We start from the raw sequence: 12,647 nt of genomic DNA on the forward strand, positions 1-12,647 counted from the left end.
TATTAAGACAAACAACAAGGACTAAATTGCACGGGCTGGGTAAACGAGCGTGGGAGTAGCTTGCTTATCTCAGCGGTTACTACCCCTAACCAATTAGGCTTGATACTTCACTTTTATATGCAGCTCCAGCACTGCTCTCTACATTAGTGGCAGGGGTGGAAGGAAATTAGAACCAATAAGGGCCCTGACCTCGGCAAACTGATAAATATGAGAAAAATAGCTGTGAAAGCTTGCTGGGCAGACTGGATGGGCAGTTTGGGGTGGTTCTGCCATCATTTCTATGTTTCTGTGTTTCATTACACCCTGTAGTTTGATTCAGGACCCAAACATATATGCAGAGAAAGGAACAAGAGAGCCTCAAAGCCATTTACCTTCATTATAAATCTCACATGCAAGTATTTCTTTACCCTCTTAATTTCTACCTAAATTCAATATTAACCATCCAGAAAAAGCTGACGAAACCAAACTTTTTGCAAGAATCTACTAAATTAAATTCACTTTCGGTAACATTTCTCCTCAACTTTAGCTTATACCTTTCAAACAAAGCAATTCCTGTAAACCAGTTCTCCCCCCTCAAATCACCTGGAGCTTTACATACCTCCCAACTTCTCTTTACCTGCCAACACAGTTAACTCTCCAGCTCCCAGTGCCCTTTCAAGTTCTGAAACTTCCATTACAATTTTAATTCAGACTCCATTCACTGCAACGCGTTACACCATGACAGAAATCAGACATAAAGAAAAAAACAGATTTCAAACTACGCTTTTCCAAAAACTTTCCTTTCGTATGTTCCTTTAATAACCCCACAGCCTTGCAAGCATGGCAAGGACTTACAGCCATGGATTAACTGGGGCTGTTTTTTGTTTTTTCCAGTACAAATTTATTAATAAATATACAGACAAATCAAAATCACTCTTAATAAGTACTCATTAAGTATAATAGTCTACAAATGGGCATCCCCAAAGTAGATGAAAATAAATAGTGCACTTATTAAAATTGGCCAATGAAAATCTTTTACTTACGGGCTGTTGCCTCCATTTGGCTGCGCGTTTTTGCACGGCCAAATGTATAAGGGGTAAAGCGCTAGCTTTACCCCTTATACAGTAAGGGGAAAAAACGTGTGGCCAACTCCCCCCCCCCCACCGAAACTAATAGCGCCTGTTGATGGGCCTATTAGTCATTCCCGCGCGATACAGAAAGTAAAATATGCAGCAAAGCCGCACATTTTACTTTCAGAAATTAACGCCTGCCCAAAGGCAGAAGTTAATTTCGGCCGGGACAGGGAAAGTGTACAGAAAAGCAGAAAAAACTGCTTTTCTGTACACCCTCCAACTTAATATCATAGTGATATTGTCAGAGGCCCCAAAAAAAGAAAAATTAAAAATCTGCCCATGGCCCGCGGGTTGGAAGACTGCCGCGCAATTTAGCCGGCGTCTGTTTTCCGAACCCGTGGCTGTCAACAGGTTCGAGAACCGACACCGGTAAAATTGAGCGTTGGCTGTCAAACCCGCTGACAACCGCTACTTCTGTCAAAAAGGAGGTGCTAGGGATTGTTGATTGTTGGAGACTTTAATCTGCCGGATGTAAACTGGAAAATCCCTTCTGCAGAATCTACCATAAGTAGAGAGAGAGTGGATACCCTGCAAGGGGCTTTCTTAAATGGTAAAGGAACCCACGAGGGAGGGAGTTATACTCTACTTAGTGCTCATTTAATGGGGATAATGTTTCTAATTTCTCTGTGGGTGCTCACCTCCGCACCAATGATCATCAAACAGTATGGTTTGACATCGCAGATAGGATATGGAGAAGTCACACGACGACCCAAATTTTGCATTTCAAAAATACAGACTGTCAAAATGGGGGATGTACCTGGAGGTAGAACTAGAAGACAGGGAGAATATGGGTGGAACAGTAGGCCAAATTAAAAGGAGCAATTACAAAAGCAACAAATCTATATGTTAGAAAAATAAAAAGTAAAAGAAATCTGAATCCAACCTGGTTCTCAAAGGAGGTGGCTGACATAATAAAAGCAAAAAAAGTAGCATTCAAGAAATATAAAGGATCCCAAAAAGAGGAACCAAAGGGAAGAATATCTGGTGAAACTGAGGGAGATGAAGAAAGTAAGTAAGAAAGCAAAAAGTCAGACAGATGCAAGGATTGCCAAACAGGTAAAGTGAGGTGACAAAACATTTTTCAGATATATCACAGAAAGGAGAAAGGTCCGAAAAGGTATAGTGAAATTGAAAGAAGACAAGGATCAATGTATGGAGAGAGATGAAGAAATAGCAGAAATATTAAACAAATACTTTAGTTCAGTGTTCACTAAAGAAGACCCTGGAGAAGGACCATCACTACTTAAGACTGTGGATGGGGTAGAGCAGACAAAACTCTGTTTCTAGAAGAGAACGTATGGGAAGATCTAGGAAAACTGAAAGTGGACAAAGCCATGGGGCCTGATGAGGTTCATCCTAGGATACTGAGGGAGCTCAGAGCTGTGCTGGCGGGTCCGCTGCGTGATCTGTTAAATAGATCCCTAGAAACGGGGGTGGTGCCGAGTGGAGAAGAGCGGCAGTGGTCCCACTTCAGAAGAGTGGGAGCAGAGAGGAGGCTGGTAACTACAGGCCGGTTAGCCAGTGGGAAAATTAATGGGGTCTCTGCTGAAGGAAAGGATAATGAATTATCTACAATCCGGTGGGTTGCTCAGTTTGAGGCAGCATGGTCTGATAGGACCTTCCCCTGGTGAATCCAAACTGACTTTTTTTTTTTTTTTTGATTGGGTAATCAGAAAATTGGATCAGGGAAGAGCGCTCGATGTGATTTACTTGGATTTTAGTAAAGCTTTTGAAACAGTCCCACATAGACTCATGAATAAAATGAGAAGCTTGGGAGTGAGCGCCAAGTTGGTGGTGTGGATTGCAAACTGGTTGACAGAAGACAGCATGTGGCGGTAAATGGAACCTACTCTGAAGAGAAAATGGTGTTAAGTGGAGTGCTACAGGGATCTGTGTCAGGACCGGTTCTGATCAATATCTTTTTGAGCAACATTGCGGAAGGGATAGAAGGTAAAGTTTGTCTATTTGCGGATGAGACTAAGATCTGCAACAGAGTGCACAAGCCGGAAGGAATAGAGAGAATGAGATGTGATTTAAGGAAGCTTGAGCAGTGGTTGAAGATAGGACAGCTGGGATTCAATGTCAAGAAATGCAGAGTCATGCATCTGGGGTGTGGTAATCCAAAAGAGATATAGGTGATGGGGGGGATGGGGGTGAAGGGCTGTTGTGCACGGAGCAGGAGAGGGACCTTGGGGTGATAGTGTCTAGCGACCTGAAGACTGCAAAGCAATGGTACAAGGCAATAGCTAAAGCTGGAAGAATGCCAGACTGCAGAGAGAGAATAACCAGTAAGGTGATAATACTCTTGTACAGCTCTTTGGTGAAGCCTCACCTGGAATACTGTGTTCAGAGCTGGAGACTGTATCTCAAAAGGGATAGAGACAGGATGGAGGCGGTCCAGAGAAGGGTGACCAAAATGGTGGGGGAGGTCTCCATCAAATGACTTATGTGGAGAGGTTGCAGGACCTAAATCTGTATACCCTGGAGGGGAGAGGAGGTCTTATAGTCCTGGCAGGGCCAGTGCAAGGGTATTAGGCACCCTAGGCAAACCTTACAGTCTGGTGCCCCCTCCCCATACACAAATTTAAATTATGCATTTATAACATATTTTACATGAAAAATGACATTCTAATGTAAAATTAATATACAAGTTGTGATAATTTCATGCACTGTTGTGATGCCAACAACAAAACTTTGCATCTTGGAATTCATATGGCATCATACCTATTATGATATATTTCAGCATGGTCCTCCCGTATCAACACAATACTATCTGCCCTCGCTCAAAGAATAACAACCCTACCTATGAAAAAGAATACCAAAAATATTACACCAGAATTTAAAATATCAATACACCTATCAGGAAAACAGAACAGGCCAAGCTACTACAGATCCCTACAGAGAAACCACATGCTAAAAGAATGCTTCATCTCAGTCCTTGCATGCAGAGCACAAACCCTCACCAAATACAGAATAAAGTCACATAAAGTATAAACAGAAACGTGCAGACAAAAACTGAATTGTAAAACGCATCAAGCCAGACTCTATACAGTGCAACAATGGAAAAACAAACATTTCACCATTCCTCGTGAAACAAATCAATAAAATAAAGATATATAAATCATGAATCATAATTATAAAATCATACAAATAAAATAATTTCAAAACAGCTGATGAATAGAATATCCAATAATTAAAGACTAATGCAAATTATGAAAGCTTTACCAAACACCAATAAAATATTTCAAACAGCAGACACATCACATACTACCCAATAATTAAAATGATAGTCAATCAAGAAAAATGAACTTAAAAAGCCACTTTACTTACCCTCTCCAGCAGTTCTACTCCTTTCCCTTGCAGGCCATACCAGAAGCAGCAGTAGCTGCTGAAGCTGTCCTCATAGACCTCTTCCTTAGGGATCTCTCACACACAGACACACCAGTCACACCCTCAGAACTGGTTTCTGTGTCTCATACACCAATCATCTCCTCAACCAGTCTCACTCACTCTCTCTCACACACACACACACACACACGTCATCTCCCTGATCAGCCTTTCACACACATCACCTCTCTGGCCATTCTCTCTCAATCACACATGCTCTTGCTCTCTCTTACTTACACACAGGCTTTCAATCACACACATGCTCTATTTCACTTACAAACAAGCTCAATCACACACATGCCCTCTCTCACAGCCACAAGCCAGCCAAAAACATGCTCCATCTCTCTCGCGCACACATTGATGCACAGAAGCACCCTCCCTGTCTCACATACATATTACACTCTCATGGAAGCACCTTGCTTTCAGACTTGCAGCATTTTTCACTTTTACTAAAAGTGAAAGTGATGCTCCCAACCGTTAAATAAGAAAACCACATTCCTATCAAAAGGCGAAATGACACCCTTCCTTCAGGTTCTGTCCTCCCAAGGGACAGCCACCCACACAGTACAGCTTCTCTTGTTTTACGCTTCCAGGCAATAAAGCAAGTGTCTTTCTTCAAACTATCAGTCGTATGATTATTCATGTGGGAGATATGGAACAGAAAGTCATCCTTAGTCAGCTTCCCTTTTAAATGGGAAGATTCCAGTCTTAGTCATTTAAAAATATACATTTTCTAAAGGCTTTAAAAAAAAAAAAAAAAAAAAGCAAAACCATTTCAGGTTCTATTCTAGTCTTCATGCTTAAATTATGCTTCAAAACCCCCCCCCCCCCCCCCACCTGGCATCAGTATCTTAAATTTGTGATTTTGCTGAGATGAACATTTTAAATACTTTAATTTTTTTTTGCTTTAGTATTTGTCTCTACCCACTTCGTTAAATTTTATTTTCCAGAGGAGGGATGCTTAAAATTCAGTAATTTTATCTTTCATCCAACTTTTCAAAAGTTCAGGTATATGTATTATCATATTTCATTTTTTTAAACTGGCAGATTCCTTTCTCACATACACACACACACTCACAGAAAGAAGATCGGCGCCGAGACTTAGGGGGCGCCGCGGCAGGCAGCCAGCTCCAGACTCGCCCTGACACCCCGCTAGTGGTCCAGTAGAGGTCCCGGGAGCAATCTGCCGCTCCAGGGGCCTCGGCTGCCACTAAGCAAAATGGCGCCTGTGGCCTTCAGCCCCTACCATGTGACAGGGGCTAACGGTGCCATTGGTTGACCCCTGTCACATGGTAGGGGCTGAAGGTAACTGGCGCCATTTTGCTTAGTGGCAATCCAAGGCCCGGGAGCAGCAGATCACTCCAGGGACCTCCGCTGGACCACTAGGGGGGTGTCGGGAGGGTGACACGCTGGGGGAGGCAGGGCGAGTCGGGAGCTGGCTGCCTGCCGCGGCACCCCCTAAATCTCAGCGCTTGGTCTCCATCTAGGTGAGTCGAAAGCTGGCAGAATTTTGAAAGGGCACTTTTTACCCTTTCAAAATTTTGCTGCCTGCTGCGGCGCCCCTAAGTCTGGGCGCCCTAGGCACAGGCCTAGCTCGCCTAGTGGTTCCGCCGGCCCTGAGTTCTGGGGGAATTCCACGCTACTGTGGAGCGCAGAATTTGCACAGAAAATAGCAGAGGAGACCCCGGCATGGCGCACATGAAGACAAAAGCCTGTGTGTGCCACGAGACGCGCTCCACTTGCGGCAAAGATGAAGGCCTTGGCGCGCCGTTCACGGTGTGCTGTGAACGGAGTGTGCTCAGCTCGCGGCGAAGATAAAAGCCCCGGTGAGAGAGAATGTGTGTATTTATGTGTGTGAGAGGGGAGGGGGTGTGGGGGATGGTGAGAGCAGGGAGAAGGCTGTGAGAGAGTGGGGGGGATGCTTGAGTGTGAGTTTCAGAGTGGGAGCCTACATGAGGAGATTGTGAAGGAGTTTGTATGTGTATGAGAGATTGGGAGCTCGTGTGTAAGAAAAAGGGATTGTGTATGTGTGAGGGTGCTAGCCTGTGTGAAGGGATTGTGTATGTGTGAGACAGAGCCTGTGTGAAGGGCTGCGTGAGAGAGAGACATAGGTAGCCTGTGTGAGGATGTATGTGTGAGAGAGAAAGAGAGCTCTTGTGGGTGTTATGCAAGAGAGAGGACCCTGTATGAGGGGATATGTGTGTGTGTGAGAGAGAGAGTGAGGGAGCCTGTATGAGTGTGTATGTGTACTAGAGAGAGGGAGCATGTGTGAGAGGGAGGGACAGAGGGAGCCAGTGTGAGGGGCAGTACTGAGAACAGGGTCAAACTCTGTGATTGGCGATAGAGTGGAAGGGTTGAGCCTAGAGGTGGAGGGGAGAGATACTGGCAGGTGGAGGAGTTGGGGCCTGAGAGGGCAAAATGGCCAGGGGAGTAAGGATAGAAAGTGGAAGGGACACTCTTACAGTGAATTTCTAGGGAAATTCTGCTCAAAATATTTGACTATACCATCAGTCAAAACAGCAAGACTAACACAAGTAAGAGAGAGGGCATTATCATTAGCAGGACCCATACTATGGAACTCCATGCCCTTGGATTTAAGGTTACAAAGAGACAACAAAACCTTTAGAAAAAGTTTGAAAATCTGGCCATTTAAACAAGCTTTCCAGAAAGAGAAGGGAGAATAGAAGCCAGGGATGGGCAAAGAAAGAACAATTAAACAACCATACACACTGCAGAAATTCACTAAGTGTAGTTTTTAAGATATAGCACACCATTACTAATGGATAAGTTACATTTATAAAATTAGCTCTGTAATTATAACTGAGAAGGAAAGACATGGACATGATTAATCACATTTAACAACGAACATTGATAACAAACTATGTTACCGAACCTTATGGCACCTATGTAAACGGACAAATTGTAGTATCATTATTTTTATGTGCCTTAATGTAAACCGTTGTGACGGTCCCCACCAAACGACGGTATAGAAAAGACTTAAAATAAATAAATAAATTTCAAATTCTGCATCTTTAAGTAATAACTTTTTTCTGTATTAATTTAAAATATAATTACTTAGACTGTCATGTAAATTATTATTTTGACCAATATAAAGTTTGCAGAATTTTAAGCTTTTGTGTGTAGAATTTTAAATTTTTTTGAGCAGAATTCCCCCAGGAGTAGTTTTAATGATGCTCGTTCAACAACAAACCTTTTCCATTGGAAAGAAAATAGTAGAACTAGGGGTCATGAAATGAAACTCCAGGGAGGATGACTCAGTATCAGTGTCAGGAAATATTTCTTCACAGAGAGGGTGGTGACGCCTGGAATGCCTTTCCGGAGGAGGTGGTGAAGACAAAAATAGTAAAAGATATCAAAGGGGCATGAGATAAACACTGTGAATCCCTAAAGGCTAGAGGATGGGAATGAAGGAAAGAATGCATGGGGGTAATTTGCTGGTGTGACGGTTACTACCCTTAACCAATAAGCCTTCATAATGTTGATGCAACTCCATCATTGCTCTCTGCTTTAACAGCAGAGGGAAAAGAGAAAAAAGGGGGAATTAAATTCAGACTGCAACCAACGAGGACTTTGAATTGTACAGTTTGAGAAAACAAGCATGGGGGGTAACTTGCTGATGCGGCGATTACTACCCTTAATGAGTAAAGCCTGATACTTTTGATGCAACTCCAACTTTGCTTTGCTTCAATGGCAAGAGATACAGGGACTTGGAATCAAACTGCAACCAACAAGAGCCCTGACTTTGACAGTCAGGGAAACTAAGTGTATGGAGCAGTAGATATTTCCATTAGCTTGCTGGGTAAACTGGATGGACCATTTGGTTCTTTGCTGCCGTCATTTCTGTTTCTATGTTTCGGGGCTCTCCTTTCCATGTCTGAGTCTTCCCCTCTTTACTTATCCTTGGTGTTGGGCTGTTTTGCTTATGCCTTTCCTTCAGCCGGTATGTGCCTTGTCCTATTCATGTAAATATTTTTTTCTAATTTATTTTCATTTGAAACCTTGGGACATCTTATTTTCCAATAAATACAGTGTAATGGAATCTCCATCACTGGAAGAATTTTAGCCAGCATGATATGTGCAATGGATCCTGTCTGGAACCAGGACTGTAGAGTAGCTTAAAGTCTCTTTCATACATGTGGTTCTCTCGCACATACACACACCCCACTCCTTTCATTTGCCCTTGCAACAGCCCTTAGACACCTGGGGTCACTACAACCTTTCAGGGGTGGGCACACTAAATGGGGCCTTCCTTTTCCCCCTCCCCCATTAAGGATAGAAAAAGTTCTATCTGGGAACTCTAACCACAAAGTTACCTTCCAAACTCATCTGTTACTAGAGACATTACTTCACATAAGCGTTTTGATTTTTCTCAGGCGTCTACAGAGCAGTTCCTATCAGAGTCAATCCCAGAGTAAGCAACGTCAAATCTGTCTACAAGACACACATCGATGTCATTCATTACCGCAAGACAGATGCCAGGCGGTTGCACGGCATCGATGAGGAGGTGGAGCAGAAACTGTTCACGGAGCAGCGCGTGGACCTGCTGAAGGAGCTGGCCAGGAAGCCGGACGTCTATGAGAGACTGGCTGCTGCTCTGGCCCCCAGCATCTACGAACATGAAGATATCAAGAAGGTAAGCTGCATCCTGATGGTCCTCGTTACCCTGGGTGTATGAGCATTGCCCATTCTGTTTGCCTTTTACTGGCTTAGTTCAGGTCCTCTTCACTCCATGCTGTAAATTGGGCTCATTCTAATTTTATCACATTTTTCCGGTAAGGGTTGGGAGCCAAGGAAGTGACATGAATTTTTTTTTTTTTTTTTAAAGATTGTCCTTAGCTTGATGCTGGTATTTAAATATTTTTGTTGCTCTATCTGTTGCACACTTTGGGAGATGATGCTTGTTGACTCAGGTTCACAGTCTTTTCAGTGGATCAAAATTGAAAGGCTATGCACCTTGTGTCTTTTATGATTTATTTTTCTCGCCTTTTTCCATTCTCTGCTTGCCTCCCCTCCCCACTGTGTTCTTTATGCTATGGGATTACGGTTAGCTTATCCACTGCCGCAGTCCTCATCCTCGCACCACATGTTCTTATGTTCTTATACTTGCTAGGTTCTTCTGGCCTGGATTGGCCACTGTTGGAAACAGGATGCTGGGCTTGATGGACCCTTGGTTTGACCCAGTAGGGCATTTTCTTATATTCTTACAAGTTCCCTGTACATACCCAGATCAGTCCAGACTCCTGGGTTTTGCCTCCCTTCCAGCAGATGGAGACAGAGAAAATTTTGCTGATACTGGCATGTAACCTGGTGTACCACCTTCAGTCCCTCAAAATTTCTCTGTCTCCAGCAGATGGTGGCAATGCAAAACCTGCAGTCTTAAAATGAGTTTAAAAAAAAGGAAATTTACAGTTTTCAGTCATCAGAAGGTTGGTAGGTCCTGATTGGGGCCATCCCTTCTGGTTGAGAGGTAGATGAGTAGGGGGTTGGTAACCCGTTTTTATGTTTTTGTCTCAGTCCTTTTCTTCACCGGGGGGAATACTGGTGATACCAGCTCCCTCCCCCACCCTCAGGAAGATGCCTGGAGCCTGCTGCTCAGCTTCAGGAAAGTGTTTCTGTTCCTTTCTGTTCTTTTCTAAAGTTTAAAAAAAAAAGAGGTTTTTTTGTTAGTTTTTATTTTTGTGATAGCGCGGTTAGTGTGGTGGGGCAGTCCAAGGCGGCTCGGCAGGTGATCAGTATTTGTATCAGGCGATCTCTCTGTAGCATTTATCTCCCATGCAATCACCCCGCCGGAGGCCATGCTGCACAGCAGCCAGTGTGCAGCTTGTGGGGAAGCCCGCGCCTTGCGCAAAGTGGCCTTTGTTCCTGCTGCCTCTCTGGGGGAGAGGGGAGCAGTGGACAAGCATCGGTCTGCAGCGACGAGCACAAGGGATCCCGATTCGGCTGGCGACCCCTTCCCGTGACCATGGAAACAGCAGACATTTGGCTTCCTTTCAGGCAGCAACTGAGAGGGCAGGAGGAGCGGGATTTCTTCCACTGCTCTCCCTGACTTGGAAGATCTACAGGGGACCCGGGAACATCTGTTTGGGGAGGAGGACCTCTTAGAACAGGATCCCAAGGCTTTTCTCCAGATTTTGTGCTGCTTCTGCACAGAGCATATCTTGCCAGGAGGGCTGTAGAATGCTGCCTTTCCAAGCTCGAGGAATCATGGGAATCATATCAGGCCAAGTGGCCCAAACGGAGCCGGGTGAGTGAGGCAACCAAGGTTCGGCGAATCCTGAGTTAAGCTGCGCGGTCAAGCCCTTGGGAGAGTCAGATTTCTAGTCTCCAGCAGTGGACCCTCTGGTTCTTCCTTGGACCTTCAAAATCCAGATCAGGGGAGGGGGCAAGCCCCAATGGTGGAAGGGGATGATCCTAAGATGGTTCGCCTTTTCCACAGAGAATAATTGTGGCCCCTGATTCCGTATATCCTTAAGGAACTGGGAATTAAGAAACTGAGTGAGGAATCTGATCATGAGGAGGTGGACCCAGTCATGGAGGGCTTAAGAGGTCCAGCAAAGGCTTTCCCATTTCATAAGTCTGTAAAGAAGCTGGTGTTCCCTGTATGTACCAGGATCAGTCCAGATGGTGGGTTATGTCCCCTGTCCAGCAGATGACAGAACAGACTTCGAGGGGCGTTACCATAATAACCAGTACACCCTCTGCTGGAGCTCAGTATCTTTCTGACTCCAGCAGATGAGAGTTGGGGAACCAGCAGCTTCCCCAGGGTGGCAGGACTTTAAATTTTCTTCTTTCTTTCCTCTCCTGTCACTCCAATTTTGGATCAAGTTTTAGAGTTTAAAAAAAAAAAAACTTTCAATTTTTGGGGAGGTGTGGCTATCTCAAGTCTGTTCTGCCTCCTCTCTCTGTTGCTCGCTCCTTCCCTGGCTGGGGTAAGTGAGGGGTTGTTGCTTCTTTTCGCAGGATTTTTTTAAACTTTTTTTTTGCAGGTTTCCATCACAGGTGCCCCGCGGAAGCCGGTGGGACCGCCCTCTCCGTGCGCCCAGCACCGTCCCGCGGTCCCGGGGCGATTTTTTTTCTTCGGGTCCGCTGCCGCAGGGAGGTCAATTTCCTCGGCACGCAGGGACCTTCTCGGCGGGTTGTGCAGGCCGTTTGGGCCCCCCCGAGGCCTTAGTCTTTCTCCCCCGGCTGCTGCCATGCCGCGGGCCGTCCCGATGCACGGCCTGCGGCGAGCCGGGGTGGAGAATCTCGAGGGAGGGAATCTGCTCTAGGTGCCTCCCCGGCGGGGAAGGCACCTCGCAGCCACCCAGCGCCTTTTCTTTTCTTCCCTCCCCGCGGCCAGGGCGGCGTGGGCTGGCCACTTCGCCGCCAATGGCGGGGAGCGGTGGCCATTTTGGACTTGCAGCGCGATGCTGCCACGTTTTCAGAGCAGGAGCAAGGGGATTTTCGGGAGGTTTCGCCTCTGAATTTATCCCCGGAGGGGGGCTTGCCCGACCAGGGGGCTTCGGTAGCTCCTGCCCCAGGGCCCCCTCCCAGCGTGCCGAGATTTTTGCCGGAGTTTATTCTTATTTATTTATTTACTCAACTTTATATACCGGCTTTCAAATTAATTTCAAGGCGGTTTACATTGATTGAATTTGCAGTAGCAGCATTCAAAACACATGTATGTTAAACATCTCATTATACATATAACATCACCAAAACATTAAGTTAAAACTAAAACATTTTTAAATACAATAATAGGTAAAACCCAACCATATCTTCTCCTTCCTCCTAAATTCTACCCTTCCTCCCATCTTCTGTCCCATCTAACCCCCTCCCTCTTAACCCTTCCTCCCCTAGTTCCCCTTATTCTATCTCAACCGCTAAACGGCTGTGGTAGGAGGGGTCAATTGTTTAGATTAAAAGCCTGCTCGAATAACCAGGTTTTTATCTGCTTCCTGAAGTTATTAATGTTCTCCTCTGTCCGAATTTCCACAGGTAGAGAATTCCACATCTTAGGTCCTGCCAAAGACAAGGACCTCTCCCTCACTGAGCTAAGATGGGCCAGTTTGGGTGATGGTATAGTCAACAGGGCCTGACCAAGTGATCTCAGATTCCGTGCTGGAACATGAATGTGTAATGAGGCAT

At 45.2% G+C, this 12,647-nt stretch overlaps 1 protein-coding gene across 1 annotated transcript in view; it reads left to right on the forward strand.

The window, feature by feature from the left end:
• MCM4 (minichromosome maintenance complex component 4) overlaps positions 1-12,647 on the forward strand; it is a 114,637-nt gene that overhangs the window by 30,041 nt on the left and 71,949 nt on the right. Inside the window, 1 exon segment of the mRNA XM_029591250.1 lies at positions 8,894-9,153. Coding sequence (XP_029447110.1) covers positions 8,894-9,153 — 260 coding nt within the window.

This window comes from Rhinatrema bivittatum, chromosome 2 (assembly GCF_901001135.1).
Source record: "Rhinatrema bivittatum chromosome 2, aRhiBiv1.1, whole genome shotgun sequence".
Taxonomy (NCBI): domain Eukaryota; kingdom Metazoa; phylum Chordata; class Amphibia; order Gymnophiona; family Rhinatrematidae; genus Rhinatrema; species Rhinatrema bivittatum.